This window comes from Alligator mississippiensis, chromosome 5 (genome assembly GCF_030867095.1).
Source record: "Alligator mississippiensis isolate rAllMis1 chromosome 5, rAllMis1, whole genome shotgun sequence".
Taxonomy (NCBI): Eukaryota; Metazoa; Chordata; order Crocodylia; family Alligatoridae; genus Alligator; species Alligator mississippiensis.
Window position 1 is genome coordinate 163,960,907 of NC_081828.1, and position 18,871 is coordinate 163,979,777.

Below are 18,871 nucleotides of genomic sequence, written 5' to 3' on the forward strand. Positions count from 1 at the left end.
AAGGCATGCTTATTAAGCCAGACTTTTCACTAAGTCTGGATCAGATCATGGATGTCTTCTGCACAGGCAAATACACCCAAAAGGAAGGGTTGGGGACAAAGCAGGGTCCTCTTGACCATTGCTTCCACTACAGGTGCTGCATTCCCTGAAAGAATGTAGTAGCAGGTGAGATGGGCTGTGAATCTTTGGAGGTTCCAAAGTTCTTACGAATTCTGGCTGCAGGACTATTGCTGTGCACCACATCCAACAAAGGGCAGTACCTAAAAGCCACAAGCATGTCATAAGGAAGTGGAATATTTTGGCAGCAGGATGTTGCTACCAAGAAAAACAATGATGGGCTTGAAACCTGAACAGTTACCTGTATAATACATACACTTGTTTTACGCTACATTGTTATTATATGTCTGGATGTCATGTTGAAGGGTGGTCATTTTTAAACTAGCCTGTCCAAAAAAAGTGGGGAGGAGGACAAGCAAAGGAACAACAATCACAAATTCCTAAGGGAATTTTTCCATAAGAATAATCATTGGTAAAATGTTTCTTCCTTTCCCACGACTAAATACTATATATCCTACCTAATTCAACCTAACTGTAGGAGATCAATTTCAAATTCCTGAATACTACAAATTAGCCAATGACTCACTATTTCTAAAGAAAGCCTACAGCTTTAAAATGTGTTTTGTTCATTTATTTGCCAGTCATTTACTTCTAATGTGGTAGTGAATGGCAGTATATTCTGTTAAAATGACAAAGATAATTTGATAGTACATTATTCCTAGGGATCTGGGTTTTCTGTTAGCCTTGGAAAAACGTGGATTTTCTCCTTTAAAGGAGAAAAATGCAGAAAACTGCAGGCTTCCCCTTGCAGGCTGGCAGAGTTCCAGCCTGCAAGGGGCTGCTTGGGGCTGAGGGGACTGGGAGTGGGAGCAGGACAATCAAACAAGATGCCACGTGCATATGTACATCCGCACATGCACGTGGCAGCCAGGTAGCATGGAGAGCAGCTCCCTCCATGTAAGCCCATGGGGGTGGGGGGAGGGCAGATTGAGGACTGCATGGTGAGGGAGTGAAGGAGTGGGGCAGGGCTGGGGACACTGCCCAGCCAGGGCGCGGCTGGGGCCTGGAATCCAGGGTCAGGGCAGAAATATGTGGCCGCAGGGCCTGGCCCAGAAACAGTACAGAGCCACAGGCAGCTCATCTAGTAGGAGGCAAGGGGGCTGGCTCCCTGCTGCTGCATGCACTTCCATGTTTGTGCATGGGGTGGAGGCAGATGTGGGCTCCTTGCCCTGCTTCCCTCCCACTGTGGACCTCCGCAGCCCAGTGGGTGGCACCCGGCATGGCAGGGCAGGGAGTCTTGGTGCTGCCACTGGGAGCCCCATGCTGGCCAAGCTGCAATAGCGAGGCGCCCACCGCCCACCCAGTAGCAATGTGGGGCACAACTCCACACTGCTGCTGTTGCTGCCAGGTGGGTAGAGGGCACCTTGCCATGTAAGTGCAGCTGGTGTGGAGCTCCTGGCAGCAGCATCGAGCCTCCCCGCCCTGCTGCGCCAGGTTCTGCCCTTGAGCCTACAGAGGTCCCTGAGGGTAGGGCAGAAGGGCAGGAAGCCCAAAGCCCCTGCCCACAGGCTCCACTCTAGCTGTGCTGCCTGTGGGGGAGGGGGGGCTATGCTCTAGGCTCCACTCCAGCCACAGCAGCTGCCACCTCCCACAGGTGGCAACTAGGAATCGGGTGCTGCTGGGGGAGGAGAGGGGGCTGTGGGCCCTGTAGCCTCCGGCAGGGCTGGTGGGGGAAAGGGGTTGCAGGTCATGAGTGAGAGGCACCAACAGGGCTAGGGGGTGGCAGGCTTTGGGTTAGGAATGAGGGGCTCTGGCAGGGCCCAGAGGGCTGTAGGTTGGGAGTGAAAGGCACCAACAGGGCCAGAGGGCTGTGGGTTCGGACTGAGGAGCACTGGCAAGACCCATAGGGCTGTGGGTTAGGAGTGAGGGGCATTGTCAGGGATGTGGGGGGGGCTGCGAGTGGGAGTGAGGGGCACCAGCATATCAGGGCTGCTCAGTGCCACAAAGCAGGGGGGACAACCCCAGCTGGACCTGCATCCTGGTGAACTAAGGGGGCAGAGGGAGCTCTGATTTTCTATGATAAAAAAACCAAAATCAAACGCCAATATATATAGGTATTTAGGATTTATTTTATTATAATGATTGAGGCACTAGTAGGCTTCCAAAGTACTTTAAAGCTGTAAAGACAGACAAGGTTCTTTGGGTGAATCTGAAATCTTTTAATAGACTAATTTAAATAGTTGGAAAAAAATTCGGCAAGCTTTCGGACTTAAAAACCCTTCGTCAGGCTGAGGAAGTCTCTGCAGTTGGTGTGTGCTCTTCCTGGATGGAATGAATAGTAAGGATTCTGACTTCTTTACTATTCATTCCATCCAGGAAGAGCACACACCAACTGCAGATAGTTCCTCAGCCTGATGAAGGGTTTTTAAACCTGAAAGCGTGCCAATTTTTTTCCCCAATGATTTAAGTTGGTCTAATAAGAGACCAGATTCACCCAAAGAAATTTGTCTATGTTCTTAGACCAATACAGCTACAGCCTACACCCCTGTTTACATTGTAAATACATCAATAAAGCATTGTGTTCAACTGATACATATAGAGAGAGAGAGAGAGAGAGAGAGAGAGAGAGAGAGAGAGTGGAGTTCATTTTAATCACAGAAAAAGGCAGATTTTGGGAAGTGTTTTTTAAATCAGAGAATTTGGGATTTTTAAACAGAGAAAACCAGGATCCCTAGATATCACCTTCATATGGAACCTTGTCTGAGAGGTGGAGACTGGCAATTTTATGGAGAAAAACTAGTAAGCATCTACTATAGTGCTATCTTATTTTTCCCCATGGATTACACTCCATTCCTTTATCTATGAGCAAAAGGAAAATGTCACATCAGACCAAATGTAGTCTGTCTTTTCTGTTTTATTCTTAGTTTTCCTAAATACTCAGCTGGATGAACAAGTGTTAACTGCATTATCCCTATGTCATTGTGGCTGACATACACAGCAACTCAGCACTCCTTTGATTTTCTACTATTTCTCCTTGCTCCCACAGCAACAGTACTGTAAAGCAAACTGCCTGTGCTTGTTGAAGCTCCCTGTTAATTGCTTTGGCTATAACCCTAAATCCATGTGACAGCACCATTCAGAAAGAGGATGTCTGTCCAAACTTTGTCTAATCATTTCAAACAAGTGCATTTTCAGATGGTCTATTTTTAAACCTTATACATAATGAAATAACTTATAAATAATTTGATTGGCATGTTGTCTTTGTAACAGTTGACTTGTTTCAAATTCTTGGCTCAGCTTCAGCTTCAATTAAAAAATGTACTTTTCAAGCCATATTTTTATTTCTTGCCATCAGACATGTAGCTTTTTGAATGTATAAGCTAGGGCTTGGTGATATTATACACCTCCATTAATTATGTTACCAAGGCATAAAATTAGTTTCCTGTTTCTTAAAGTTCTGAGAGCTTGGTATGATCTATGAGCACATTCCTTTAGGAAAGACCAAGAAAGATTGCTTACACTTTCACTTTCAATAGGTTAATAGCATATAATCCTACTTCCCTTGAGGCTACTTCATACAGTGAAACATAGTGGCGCCAGCACTGTCTTGTTTATCTTAATTTGAAATTTCAGTCTAAGCTACTTTCATTTACCACTTACTCCACACAGTATATCAAAATGCCTACGCTAGTTAAAACAGATATTGGTATGCTTAATTTAAAGAAAAATATAATTCTTGGATATAAGAATCCATTCACTATGGAGAGAAGGAAAAAACCTTCAAAGTCTGAATGATTCATTCCAACTCACAAAAAGAAGCATACTTTCTGTTCGTGTTATTGATTGTTGCATTGCATAATAAAAAGTAAAGCGTTACTTAGGGTTTGCAGACTTATCATTCCTGTCAGTTCCTTCACTGTTTTGTCAAGGTGCTTCAACTGGTTGTTGTGAAGCAGCAGGACTTGTAATGAACTCAAGTGTTTCAGAGCACCTGAAAGAAAATAAACAACAAAGTATTCTTTCCATAACAAGCTGGTCACATCTGATTGCCTTGGTTTTCTTTCCTCTACCATCTCTTCCTTTCTACTCACATCACCTGCACTTATCTCTTGCTTTCCTGTCCGCATTTACTGATTTCTCTCCCTCATCCTCCCCTCAGCAAATCTGCTTCCACATGGATTGTCTCCTTTCCTCTTTTTTACTTTCTCTCATACAAAGCTAATGTTAGATGATCCCTCTTCCCCGTCCTTTACCTCTGCTTCACTTTTCTGTCCCACAAGCTTCAGTTCAATGCTATTCACATCAGTTCCAACTTAAATCTGTCACTCCTTTTTTTAACCTCTTAAGTAATTCTCACTTGCCTACCATGTTAAATTTAAACTTTTAGTTTTCCCTAATTCCTACACTATTCTCATCCAAATATTTTAGTCTATGATGCCACCGTTACTGCTTCCTCTTCTGATATCTTGGTACCTTCTGTTTTGTCTCCTATCCTCTCAATTGCCTCTTAAAGAGTCATAAGTTCCCCATGCATCTCACAGACATTAACTAACATAATTTAATTTCCTTTTTCATTCCATCTTGGTACCTCGGTCCCACATATATAAAAAGATAGTGCTAACATTTTTTTAAAGTTTGGACAGATTCTTTGTTCCTTGTTAATGTGTAAAAAAAGCAAAAGTAAAATGGCAATTTTTAAGAAACAAAGATGAAATTTCATAAGACGCCAGAGTTTTGCAGAGTTACTTCACAGAATATAACTGTGCTTTAAATGTCTAGTAAAGACACTACAGAATCTTTGTGAATGCGTAATGAATGAAACATTTTTAAAATTTAATATCCTTTATTTTCATGGCATGTCTGTCAGCACTGGTATCAGTTTATTATCACATACATACATACAGTACCCAAAGGGCAGTCTTAATTGAATTATGGTGTGCCAGGCCTCCACAGGGACTTCAAATTATTAATTATGTATGTTCATTTTGAAGGAAAGAATTTGTCACACTAGATAAAAAGGTACTATTCTAAAGGAGGCATGATTTCCTCCATCAGAATTCTTATATAATAAAGGGCTTAGTCCGTCTGTCTGTCTGCCCATAATGCTCTTGGAGCACTCTGATTGATTGGTTAGTGAAACAACCAATCAGAGTGTGGAGCACTGCCATGATGGTGGAGATGGAGGGGATGGAGCAGAGGGGTGAGGCCAGCAGTGTTGGCCTGATCCCTCCACTCCGTCCCTGCCGTCATAGCGGCGCTCCACTGCCTCTGAGGAGCAGGGCTAGGGAGGGGCAAGGCCAGCAGCACTAGAAGTGGCAGAAGTGCAGGGCGCTGGAGGATGGGGACGGAGGGGATGGCAGTGAAAGCTTCCCCACCTCCCCCTTGGAGGCGGCGGTGGTGCGGGGTGGTAGGTGGTGGCACTCCATCCCACCCTGTCATTCTTGACAAGCAATTCAGTAGTGCTTCAAAATAGTTTTAAAATCAAAATAATATATTTTCAGTTCACTTTTAACATTTAAAGGCGATCTTGGTTATAGTTCACTTACTGCATACATTTTGAAATAGCCAATTAATAAACAACAGTTCTGAAGCCAAATTCGGCCATGACATAAGCGGATGCAGTAGAAGTGAACCAGGCTTGAACTTCATCCCAAATACTGCTATACAACCGCTCAAGCTTACAATAATAGGTCAAGTTCCTAAAACATGTACATGCTGTTACAAGTTGAGGTCGGTTATTTTCAGCTACTATTAGTGAGTCGATGAGTGCAGAACACTTACATCAAACTCATTCTGCATTCTAATGCACGGAAAAAAACTTCAAACCTTTGCTCAGGAATTTATAATTTATGATGATACCTGCTATATCTCTCAAGTCATTATTGTTCAGGTAGAGTTCTGTCAAGCAATAATTATTAATCAAGAATGTAATCTCTTGGATCTGAAACAGAAGAAAGGAAAACAAATATCTGTAAATCTAATTTTTACTTTTGAAAAATATTAATTAATACATCCAACTCAACATTCACCTTAAGGAATTATACCAGCACTAACTAATTTGAAGGAGAATGAATTTGTTCTAAGTTTCATGAAAAATGTTCAGAATTTAGTCAGGTTTCAAAGTTCACAAAAATTACAATTACAGCAAAATGTATGCTTATGGCCATGTTCACAGTAAACTGCGTTATCTTCAGTTCCTGTCAGTTTTCATTCCCTAAAAGACTTCCTGTTTCTCCCCTTGTACCTGTCTGTCTGCTACAGTATGGTATTCAGGGCATAAGTGGAATGTTCATGCTGCTTCAGGTATATGGACGTTAACCTGCTCAAGCAGTCTCACAATGAGAAGTTGAGATCCAGGGCTATCTTAGATACTTTTGCAAAGCATCCAGTATCATACAAAGCTAACAGAGCATGATTCCAAACCAGTTTAATTAAGGCCTGTTGCCAAAGCAGCAAACCTCTGCTTGACCAGTCCTCCTCTGTAGTTGGCTGTTGTACTGACCAAAAAGTGTGAGTACCAATGGTGACCATTATTAAAAGAAGACACTGTAAAGTGGTTCAAATACAAGCAAGAATGGGAAGCAAGATTCTATTTTCAGTGTTCATTTGACCACGTGACCAAACATGCTAAGTTGTAAATATGCAAAACAACCTTAAATCTAAGCTATGGTGACATTTCTCTATGTTTAACACACCTTTTTGTTTTTAAAACACATCATTAAAGGGAACCACCTGTTCCCTTTTAAGTTAAGGAGAGTAGGGCCTGTACTCTGGAGCAGGGCTGTCCAACTGGTGATCCGTGTGTTGCATGTAGCCTGTGGTCCCCTGCAACCACCTCTTCCACTGCTGTGCAGCAGGGGAGTGCCTGGGTGGGCCACATGCCACCAGCGGTCCCCCTGCAGCAGGGGGCCATGTACCGCTCATACAACTTGTGCCGCAGGGGGCATGGAGCTGCATGCTGCTGGCGCTGTCCATAAGGCATCATGGGGAATCTCAGGGGATCATGTGCCACTGGTGCAGCATGGGGTGAGGGGAGGATTGGGGATCTCAGAAGTCTGCTCCCCTAGTGTATGGCCCATGTGGTGTGCAGGGCCTAGCTGTGCTGAGAGTGGACAGACTTGCTCTAGAGCACTCAGCTGAAACTGCAGCCCCTAAGAGATGCCATTCTGCTACTTAAGTCTGAAGTGAGGACATAGATATTGATCATCAAGCCTTATCTTCTCAGACTTGTGTCCTTTACAGAGATATAGAGTAGCCTAATATCCATGGATCAAGTTCAGCTCCTCCATGTTCCCATATTTTAGAGTTTTTTCAGATTTATATAACTTCAGGTCTTTCAACCAAGTTGACATAAGATGTTGTATAATTAACATTGGCCCGGGGCAGAATAAAATTATACACTCCCAAGTGAAATGGAATGTAAAGTAGTTTCTCTGCTGTTCACAGAACTGCATACTTATCTCAGGAAGTACTGTTGTATACACAGCGTGTTCCAAGGTACTGAGAACAATGAGAAGATGTGCGAACTGTGGTACAGTAGCTTAGAAAAACTAAAACAGTATTTCATAACCTATAATGTTTTATTATTTATACTATTTTCATGTTTTTTAAAGATCAATGAATAAAAGAGTAGGTATGTGTTTAAGGGCAAGAAGTTCTGGTTATATGCTTTGGTTTTCTAAATGAGATAGTTTTGTCATCACCTGTTATTTGAAAAAAAAAAGGTTTTGTGCTTAATACTTTTCACTTCCATCACACCTTTCACATGAGTGTCATGAATACTTTGTAAATCATTGTCTAAAAATCTATATAGGATATGGTAAGTAGAATAATCTTTATACAAATAGAGAAACTAGGGTACAGTGGCTAAGAGTATAAATAGATGTTGCCAAAGGAAGTCATTAGCTGTGCCAAGATGTGTCCTGTCCGAGCTGATCTGCTTCATGGAGCAAAGCACATATTGTCTGTTGTTCCGCCTGTTGGTCCCAAGGGACAGTGGGTGATGTGTTTCCCCCCTTGCAGAGATGCATTCAAAGCAATCTCTGGGGCATGTCTGTACATGGGGAAAGCCAGCTCTGGTGAGACTGCTAACCAGCTCAGGGAATCCCAAACAAGGGAACCCAGGATTGGGCCCCCAAAACCCCAGGAGTGCCTCCCTGGAGAGGCTGGAGAGTGCAGGCAGCTCTGGGTTGACCGTGCTCTCCCACCATAAACCTAATAGATGTTTGCTGCAATAAACCAGCACGAATTGATGCTATGTTGCAGTCACAAATGTGAAGCATTTATGGAGCACCAATGGATATGAACGTCTGCTTGCTTAGCCTTTGTGCCTTCATAAAAATGTTTATGGCAGTACAAAGGTGGTATTTCTTTCTGCCCTAAGTGACTGAGGATCACAGAGTGAATCAGTGAGCTGGGACTACAGTAACCTAATGTCACCTGAGGATCTGGTTCCCCGTGTCTTGCTTTAACCACGGGTTTAGATCACTGTCTCTTAACCACAAGTAATTCAGGAAGAGTTTGCAGCCTGTTCTTGTTGGTATAATGTATGCCTAACTTCCATGCTCTTTATCACCATTTCCTGCATGCAGATGGAAGTAGCCTCTGAAAAGTTGCTATATTTCCCTTTTGCACAAGTGGACAGGCAGGATGAAGCCTTAACTCTACCACCACTGCCAAAGTTGCTAGCAGCAAATTTATCTTGCTGTGCCACAGACTGACACAGCCTGTCACAGCAATACCTCCATGTTGTAGTGTATTGCCTCTGTGAAGCAGAAGAGAGACAAGGGAAATTGTATCTCAGAATGATAATCTCATTCCTGATCTGCTATGGATTAGATCAGAAATTGATAGTCTAGCCCAGTGGTTGGCAACCTTTTCTAACTCAAGCCATCCCTCAATAGACACCAGGAACCCCCAGCTAAACTCACAGTACCCCTCAGAAAATGCTCTCTCAGTTTTCACTTGGTTTTTTTTTTCCTGTGGGCAAATAATAGAATATTTTTTTCTGTTACAAGAAACTTGGAAAGATCACAACAGGTTAGAATGTTTTTAACAGGATGGATTCCTATTAGAATTCCTGGGTTTATTTTGTGAATCACTGTAACATGGTGGTCAGTCGCCTTAAGGTGAAGCTAGCCCTGCTGAGTAGCTGCAAGCTGTGGGGAGCTACTAATAAGGGAATGACTCACTAGGAGCTTAAAAACCCAGAGAGGAAAGACGAAAGAGGGACTATGAGGGAATAGTTTGGAAGCAGGATCCACCTGTGACTAGAACAGCTTGCTACAGTGAGGGACCATGCTGCTATGCTGGGGGCCAGAAACAAAGGGATTCCTCTCTGAGTGTCTGAGATAGGGCATCAGGTTTTGGTTTTTGTTTGCTTATTTGTCTGCTTCAGTTTAAAAGCCCAGTTTGTTTGGGTTTGAGTTAGGAGGAGTAGCTGAGGAGATTCTCAAGGAGCAAATCTGCCTGCTGAAGCTAGCAGGCCACATAACTCACAATCATGTTTGTACACCTAATAACAATAACATTGCGTGGCACCCCAAGGCACCCTTGAAATAAATTCAAGGCACCCTGGTTGAGAATCACTGGTCTAGTCCTTGGCTGTGTTAACAAACAATTTTTTCACTGCCTTAATTCTGGGCGGCACGCAGTATGGAAAATGCCTTAATTTTTTCTAAAATATTTTGATTTGTAAAACACTTGCTCCTTTGGGTGAATTAAGTGTCCAAATATAATTCTTTAATATTTAAAAAAAATCAACTGCTACTCTAGCATGCATATCAAAGCATATGTTTCTGATCATATTTATTCTGTTAATTTTTCAAAGAACAGATACATAGTTTTTTTAAATTAAATATGTTTATCCATGTAGTATATGCTATTATGTATTAGCAAAAGTCTGAGGTGATTAGGTATCTTCATTCTAATAACATGTTTTATTACCTTATTGTTGTTAAGCCACAAATACTTTAACATCCGAAATCGTGACAGACTGGGGATGACCTTTAGTCCTCTAAGGGAAAAAAAAGAAAGTGACCTTGCTTTAATATACTCAATCATAGTTTAATCTTTGGTAAAATAATGCTATACAAACATTTTAGAGCAACTCTTCAACATTTGCCACAGAGGACAGGACGTGAAGAAATGGGTTAAACTGCAGCAAAGTAGATTTACGCAAAATTTAGATTTAGATTAAATCTCAGGGGCAAAAAAAATACTTCCTTACTATCAGAACAGTGGAACAGTGGAACATGAGGGCCAGGGAAGTTATGGAACCTCCTTTATTGTACGTTTTCAAGGAGAGGCTGGATAGGCTTTTGGGGTTATCAGGCAAAATAACAAGTAGTATAGAAATAGCGCATCCTGCATTTGTGCAGTATTTGCTCCTAAGGTTAAGCCTTTGATTCTGACTACTCTACATAAACTGTAACAGGGAGAGACATACAGAACAGAACAAGATGGCAGAGATGGGATAATTGATATGATCAGTGCTTGAGAGTATACCCACATATCGGAAGTGATGCAGAAAGGGGAACAAACTCATTTTTAAAGAAAACAAATCTCAATTTTTTTCTGAACTGAGTCTTTTTTCTCCCTGAAAGAATTGACTTTAAAAAAATATATTTTTCTGTTGGGAGACCCAGCTGCTTTATTGTTCCCAGAAATGTCACTTAAAATATATAGAAAAAATCTTACATTTTGGGAAGAACAAATTAATGGGAAAATTGTTACTTAAGGTATAGCATAGATCTTCCAAGCATAGTATAAATGAAGAATGCATGGAAGAATACATACCAAATGCATGGATGTACTCCTGAGAGAGCCTGGAATTTCTTCTATTAAATATTACTTCTTTGAATCAAATTGTCACTTAGGGATTGGGGTTTCAGTTATATGTCATGTAGTCAACTGAGCTGCTTTAACACATTGTGATGACTTTCTCTTCCCTCCAATATTTCTATATTTTATTACACTCACTTATTAGGTCTCATTTTAAGCTCTTTGTAAGCTCTCTAGGGCAGAGACTGCCTCTTAAGTCCTTGTAGAGTGTACTTCTTTGATTACTCATCTAATATGATGGGGCTTTTGGGTCCCATTGTAATAAATAATAATAATAATCTTTCCTAACTAGTGTTGCAGTGTTGTTGTAGCTACGATGATCCAGGGAACATGCAAGAAGCAAGATTTGTTTGGAGGTATCTTTTATTGGATAAGCTATGTATTCGGGAGAGATGTTAGACCTGAGGGAGTGTATTTTGTGCCTGAAAGCTTGCTTAGCATCTCTCTCAACTACTTATTTGGTTCAATAAAAGATATTACCAAAAAACTCTTGCTTTCCTAACCAGATAACTTAAGCTGAGATGCCCAGTAATTCAATATTTGTTTCAGTAACATTAATAACAGATTTTTATTTCCTATACATGTATTATTACAGATGAATCTTGAAAATTGACTTGTAAATTTAATATGTTTCACTGACTCATACGTTGCTCCAGTGACTTGAGTGTTTGGTAAGGAAGCCATAGGATCAGTAATGATTAACAGCATATCTTCAGCCTAAAGCAGTGGTGCCCAACCTTTTTGCCCAGCGGGCCAGATTGGCAATGTCCAGTCCACAGGCCGGGCCCAGATGGTACACTTGATCCGGCATCCAGACGAACATGACAGGCACCATCTGGTTGCATGGGGATGTGGGCCAGGACAGCTGCACTGCAGACCTGCAGGGGAAAGGAGCTTGACCTGGCCCTGTGAAAAGGGAAGGGGGTGTGGCAAAGCCCTAACCTGGCCCAATAGGAGAAGGGGGCACGGTCCAGACCCAACAGGAAGGAAGGGGCATGGCCCAGCCCTATGGGGCGGGGGGAGAGGAGCTGGGGCATGGCCAGACCCCATAGGGAGGGAAGGGGGCATGGCCCAGCCTTGATCCAGAAACAGGGGGGCATAGCTTGGGTCTAACCAGCTGCACAGGGAGTGGGGTTTGGCTATTTGGAGAGGGGAGGTTGGCCATATTATTTCCAGACCCACGGGGAGCCACGCAGGTCAAATATGATGGCTCTGTGGGCTGCATTTAGCCAGTGGGCCAACCCCTGGTTCACAGGCCAGACCTGGCCCAAGAAGCCATGTCATTCTGCCTATGGGGTTCCTCATGGGTCCAAAAATTTGATGGAAGGGAAGCAGCGGCAGCAACAGCTGCTCCCTTGCTGCCAAATTTCCAGACCTGTGGGGAGCCCTGTGGGCTAAATAACATGGCCCTGTGTGCTATATTAGGTTAGATCAGGCTCACATATCAGCCCCATGTCATTCTTCCAGCCCACAGGCTAAAAGGAAGAGCACCACTGGCCTAAACAAACTAATCTTTTTTTGTGCTTGGATAATAAATGTGCTTGGATTAAATCCCATTTAGTTGGCTGTGGGTTTATACACTTATGCTCCCTTACTCTTATAGCCTATATTGTCCAACACAGAAAACACTGGTCCTCTGTTAAACTGGTGATTTCAGCTTCCTCAAAATAATTCATAGGCAAGGATTTGGCAAACACCTATTCGTGTGCTTCACTTCACAACCATAAGTACGTACGTTACTGATAGGAATACATTTAGGCATGAGAGTGTTTACAGAATCAGGTCCTTTGTGTTGACCTGATCTATTTTAGAGGGCTGTTGTTTAATTTTTTGCACTGTTTATTGATACAATCCTGTACTATTTCTCAGTCTGCAAAACTAAAGTTTCCCTCATACTGTCTCTTAGCAGAGAAATTATCTTGCCATCTTCACTCTGTTCTTAATTTACAGTCAGCATTTTAATTGCCTTTACTCCCTCCCTAATAATATCATTGTTTCAGCTATCTCCAAGCTTGTTCTGTTCTTTCTGGTACTAAGGCATTTAATTAGCCCCAGGTAGAGATTAATTCAAGATTTTAAAAGAGCCTGTCCTTTTTTGTATGTCTTCCAACCTTTGCATGTCTTTTACTAACTGATCCTTCATGGCCTCCAGCATTCTTCTTACCTACTGCTAAGCAATTTCCCTATGATGACAGCTTTCAGTGTCCAGAAGTAAATTTTTTCATGTCCCTTTAATAGCATTAATTTAAAAATATAATTTCATCTCCTCTAGTCTGAATGAGTTTAATAATTAATTTTTCATTTTCTCCTTAGTTTAGCTAGCAAATATGCATGTCAATCAACGGTAAGAGGCATGATCTGATACTGAGATTGGCTGAGCTTCAAGGTTTACATAAAGTAGGATTAAAAAAAAAAAACACCCTTTACTGTGAAGTTTGGTTTTCTCCATTTATCAAAGAGACCAACTTACAATCAGCTTTTTCAAGGATGTGGAGAAGGCTGAGATCTATGAGGCTCTTTAGCCTGGAAAAGCGCAGGCTCAGGGGTGATTTGATGGCCACCTACAAGTTTATCAGGGGTGACCATCAGTATCTGGGGGAACGTTTGTTCACCAGAGCACCCCAAGGGATGATGAGGTCGAATGGTTATAAACTACTGCAAGACCGTTTCAGGCTGGACATAAGGAAGAATTTCTTTACTGTCCGAGCCCCCAAGGTCTGGAATAGCCTGCCATCAGAGGTGGTTCAAGCACCTACATTGAACACCTTCAAGAGTAAATTGGATGCTTATCTTGCTGGGATCCTATGACCCCAGCTGACTTCCTGCCCTTCGGGCGGAGGGCTGGACTCGATGATCTTCCGAGGTCCCTTCCAGCCCTAATGTCTATGAAATCTATGAAATCTATGGCTTCACTGAAAAATGGATCACTACTGTATATACCATCTGATCTGTTCTTTTTTCATTCTGTAACAGAAGTTCCTACACGATGAGTAAATTCACAGATTTAAGCATTTCCAAATCAGGAAATGCAAATGTTAAGGTTTCAGGAAAAGTCTTAACTCTGTCTCTGTGTGCACTTTATGATAATCTTTAATTATATGATCATATACTGTTTCTCAAATCATAGAATCATAGGGCTGAAAGGGACCTTGAAGGTCATCTAGTCCAGCTACCTGAACAGATGGAAGATGTGCCATTCCTAAACCATACTAGCTAGGTGATTATCTACCTCTTCTTGAAGCATTATCCTTGAAACATTATCCTGCCTCTTTTTGAAAACCTACAGACCTTCACCTGGGAAGCTTGTTTCACTGAAGGTTTAGTACATGCATCCAGCCACAGCAAACAGCATTCTATTGCAATTTGATTGCTGCAGCTTTCATTCCAAAGGGCACTGCTCCTCTAATCTGCTGTATGGGACCACTGATGTCCTCCAACTCTTTGAAGTAAAACCTGCAGAAAATAACTAGACAGCTCATCCTTCGCTCAACAACCCACTGTAAATTAAATTAAACAAATTAAACCTGGATTAAACAAATAATCCATGTTCCACTGCATTTCTCCTTGAGTTTTGCATGCATCATATGGTTTTATACAATCATACATGAATCTTGTATTTTTTTCATTATTTCATGCTAATCTAATTTTCTTTTCTCTTTGACTCACATTTCTGATACATTAACTAAATTACATCTCTAAATTACATATTTTAATAATTTTGCCAGCACCTATATATTATGTTTTCTTTCTGGAGCAGCATGTCACAACCCAGTGATTTTGGTGCCTCAGCACGATGGAATTTTCCTGCCACATGAGAGCCTCTTGCACAGCAAAGGTTTTCTGTTGCAACAGAAAAACCCCGGTGCAAGAGAGTTCCCGCCATTCGAATGCAAATTTGTGTCCCGCTATTGGCTAGTTCTAAATTATTCCTACGTGGCGGCTAGTAATTGGCTTGCTAGCCGTTTAAAATTTCATGCGACTTCCACCCAAGTCGGAGAACTTTGAGCACGCTGCAGAGTGCTTCTAAAAGAGATCTGACTTGCGGCTGAGTTGATCGATAGACTAATCACCTATCGATTCTTCTCCCCGTCGCCGAGCACAATCCCCGACGTACCCTTTCCCCGCCGGCTTGATTTGTGGACGGATGAGCTAGCCTGAGCCCTGCCAGCTGGAGCAACTCACATAGTTGTTCAAACGACCGGACCGTCTGCGTTGCAGCTACAAGCGGCGTAAGTAAAGTTTTGCAACCATTAAGCTTTGTCCGCCTCTCTATTCACCACCCCGCCCAACGAACGAGTAATTACTAAATCACCTCGAGTCGGCTCTGGCCGTCCGAGACACAGCGGAGTGTCTTAAGTACAAATCAAGGGATGACACAGATTTGTAAAAGCACTGGGACACCTAAAAATGCAAAAAGATACCTAATAGGATTCTCAAAATCACCTAATTCCCATTGATATCTTTATGCCTCTGAATCCCAGCCATTGCTGGCTAGCTAATTTAAACCGATGAGTGAGGTAATTAGCTTTCAATATGATTAGTCTATGTAAGCTGCTACTTACAAAAGCTTGCTCTATGCATCTCTGATTTAGTTAAGTCTATAAAGGTGTGAATTTAACCTGCCTTCTCTGTATGTCAAGCCCATCTTCACTATTTCTTTTCTTAAGTCTAGTCCATGCACATCATTATTACGTTCATTATGTGCTTTGTATACCAATGACTTTTGCAGAATATCTGATGGGCGCAATAATACAAAAACTTATCACACACCATACCACCAGGTGTTAGTAAATATTAAAGTATTAGCATCGTACATTGTACTTACTGTCCAGCAAGATACAATACTGAGACATCTGCATCCCTCTTATAACCACAGATCTTTAGCTGTTTTTCTATTGCCTGATAACATACAATAGATTTGTCAGCATAAACATAGTGCAACATCTTGCAAGCAACAGCAATGAGGTCTAAAGTAGACACAGAGAGAGATGACATTAGAAGTTTCTATCCTCAGTTGATAAAATTGTGTCATTTTTCATATCTAATTACCATAGTATATTTATTCCAGTTTTTTGTCATCTGCATAGTATTCCTTTTCTTTAGATATACACATTGTTACAAATTCCAGAGAAAAAACACGTCACACATGGTGTGTATTGATGTTATTGGGTGCTTTGAGATACTAAAATCATGCTAACTCTTGTTCATGACCAACAAGCCTGCAGCAGATTAGCAAATCTTGAAGGTTAAATGCCTATTATACAAATACATGCATACAGTTTATGCATCAGCAGTTCCACTGATATACAAAGATGAAGTCAGAATTAGAGCCTAAGCAGCTGAACATGATTCAAAATAAAAACCTACTTAAATCCCAAAATGTAACTTGAAAAAACTGTGCTGTTACTTATGGTAGTGCTGAAGTGATGTTATAGCCCTGGTGGTCCAGGAAATATGCATGAGGCAAAGATTTTTGTGGGTGATATCTTTTATTGGACCAACTGAATGGTTGGGATAGTTTTAGACAAGCTTTTGAATGCAGGGCATTCTTCTCTGCCCTGCATTCAAAAGCTTGTCTAATACTATGCCAACCATGCAGTTGGTCCAGTAAAAGGCATCGCCTGTTGTCAGTTTAGTATGCCTGATTGTTCATCGCCCGATTGTTCAGTACGCTTTGTCAATACAATTATTTTCATAATCACTAAGCATTATTATAGCTCTCAACTATTAAATGCTTTCCAGAAAGCAGGAGAATATTGCATGGTGACCACTATATAGTGGCACATCTACAGCATCCCCCAGATGTTGTGTAGTCTGAGATTGCTCAGAAACTTAAATTCTGGTTTTAGAGAGGAGGAATGAGAGATATTGGGATCATTCTGGGGAGACACAAGGGCTTTGGTGTATTGCCAAAATCCCACTCTGGAGCTGGAGAACTTTGCTGTTTGTAGAGCGACTAGAGATAGGCTGAGAGAGGTTTGTTCTTTGCTTGTGCCCCTCACAGCGCTCCCCGCTGGTCTCCCTTCTGCTTTCCTACCTGTTGTATTCGAACCTCTCCCTCCACTCCGTACCCTGCTTCATGCTGTCCTTCCACAGCATCTGATGATTTGAACTCAAGTGCTCTCTCTCTGTGTCATATTATGTATGAATGTATCACAAGCTTTCATGGAGTTATTAGGATTAAATATATCCTAGTCTAGAAAGGTGGACGTCTCCCTGTGGCGATATTGAAAAGAGGGAGCAGATGGTGTAGCGCAGCAGTGCTCAGCCTTTCTTGGCTGGCAGGCCAGATGTGCAGTGCCTGACCCCGTCACACAGAGCGAGTGGATGGCCAGGCCACCTGGCCCTGGTCCCGCTGCACGGTGAAAGGCAGCCCTGCGTGAGGAGGGATGCAGGGCCCTGGCCAGCTGCAGCCTCGCAGGAGGGAGCGGGGGTGGCACCGTTTTTGGGAGTGCCAAAACCCCCACAGCCTCCCCTTGTGCGGTGCCGGTGTGCCCGCGAGGGGCCCAGCCCCTTCCCCACTGTCCGACCCGAGGCACAAAACGTGCCAAGCAAACCCCCCTCCCTCTGCTGCCTTGCTCTGGCGCCCGCCCGGCAGCCCTGCCCCAGCCTGGCCGGGCGGCGGGAAGGCGCGTCGCGGCCCCGCGGGGACATGGCCTGGCTGTGACCCGCCCGCAGGGCTGGGGGTCGGGCGGCGGATCTGCCCCCGGTCCCGCTTTCCTCAGGTTACAAAAAGACCGGAGCAAACCCCCGGAGGCGCCGCGGGGCGGAGGAGACGTGTATCCCGGCCCGGCCAGGCGCGGCGCGGCGCAGAGTTGCGGCCTCCCCGGCTCACCCGCTGCCCGGCGCCCGCCGCCATCTCCGCGTCCTGTTCCTAAGCGACCGGGTGGGCTCCCGCCGTCTGGGCCGGGCCGGGCTGGGCCCCGCCGCGGGTCTGTGACGGAGCCGGGGGCGCCCCCCTCGGCCCTGCGGGCACGGGCCTCTCCCTCCCGCCGGGGTCGCGGGGTCCCTAGAAGAGGGCTGGGAGGGCCCGGCCCGCTGACAGCCGCCCTCGGGCCGGCGCTGCCCCTTCGCTTCAGTATAAGTTTTCAACCAGGCCCGATAAGCCTCGCCCGCGGGCTGCCGGACCACGTCTGTGGGGGGGAGCAAGCGGGAGAACAGCATCACGCCGGCACCAGCGGCTTAACGAGGCCCACGGGACAGCGGATCCGCTCGTGTGTCCATTTGGTGACAAGGCCGAGGGGCGCGCCGGGCGCGGGGCCGGCAGCGCGGGAAGAGCGTGGGCCGTGCAGGACAGCGCGCGGCCGCGGCTCTCCCGACATGTCATCCGTGCCGGCCTCGGCTGGGTCAAGCATGGGGAAGGGATGAGCGACCGCCGCGCTGTCCCCTGGATTTCATTTCCACGGAGAAGCGAGGCGGGTGCTTCTCTGCCACCTCACTAGCTTTAAACGAGTGGAAACCGCAGACACGGACCCCCAGATTACCTAACAGCAGAGAAATGGGGAGGGGGCTGGGGCACATGGCTTATGAGCCGGGATCCTGGTTTGCTCCGCTTAAAAAATAACCCCCAATTTTTGGTTAAAAAAAAGTAACCGCAAATCCACGTTTTTCTGTGATTTAACTGAAACACCACTAATTATATATAGTGATGTCTAATTGTAATCGTGGATGAACATGGATTTGGGGTTATTTTTTTTACCCGAAAATCGGGGATATTTTTAAAATCGGAGAAAACCAGAATCCCTGCTTATGAGGAATGGCTGAGGGAACTGGGTTTATTTAGTCTGGACAAGAGAATTCAATAGCAGCCTTCAGCTACCTGAAGGGCGGTTACAAAGAGGATGGAGCTGGGCTGTTCTGGTGGCAGATGACAGAACAAGGAGCAACGGTCTCCGGTTGCAGCAAGGGAAGCATAGCTGAGATATTAGGAAAAAAACTCTCTCACTAGGAGGGTAGTAAATAGGGTGACCAT

The 18,871-nt window shown here is 43.9% G+C and overlaps 1 protein-coding gene across 5 annotated transcripts in view; it reads right to left on the reverse strand.

Moving 5' to 3' along the window:
• Positions 1 to 18,144, reverse strand: part of LRRC72 (leucine rich repeat containing 72) — a 30,368-nt gene extending 12,224 nt beyond the window's left edge. Inside the window, exons 1-5 of one of the 5 annotated variants that reach the window (XM_006278783.4) lie at positions 17,735 to 17,837; positions 15,725 to 15,798; positions 10,003 to 10,072; positions 5,917 to 5,998; positions 3,935 to 4,048 (exon numbers count right to left, since the gene is read on the reverse strand). In XM_006278783.4, coding sequence (XP_006278845.2) covers positions 3,935 to 4,048; positions 5,917 to 5,998; positions 10,003 to 10,072; positions 15,725 to 15,798; positions 17,735 to 17,758 — 364 coding nt within the window. In that variant the 5' untranslated portion in view covers positions 17,759 to 17,837. Of the gene's footprint in view, positions 1 to 3,934; positions 4,049 to 5,916; positions 5,999 to 10,002; positions 10,073 to 15,211; positions 15,314 to 15,713; positions 15,800 to 17,734 lie in introns of those variants that run through there. The other 4 variants (XM_019497808.2, XM_019497811.2, XM_019497812.2 and 1 more) reach the window with 4 other exon arrangements.
• Between the last annotated feature and the right edge of the window lie 727 nt (positions 18,145 to 18,871).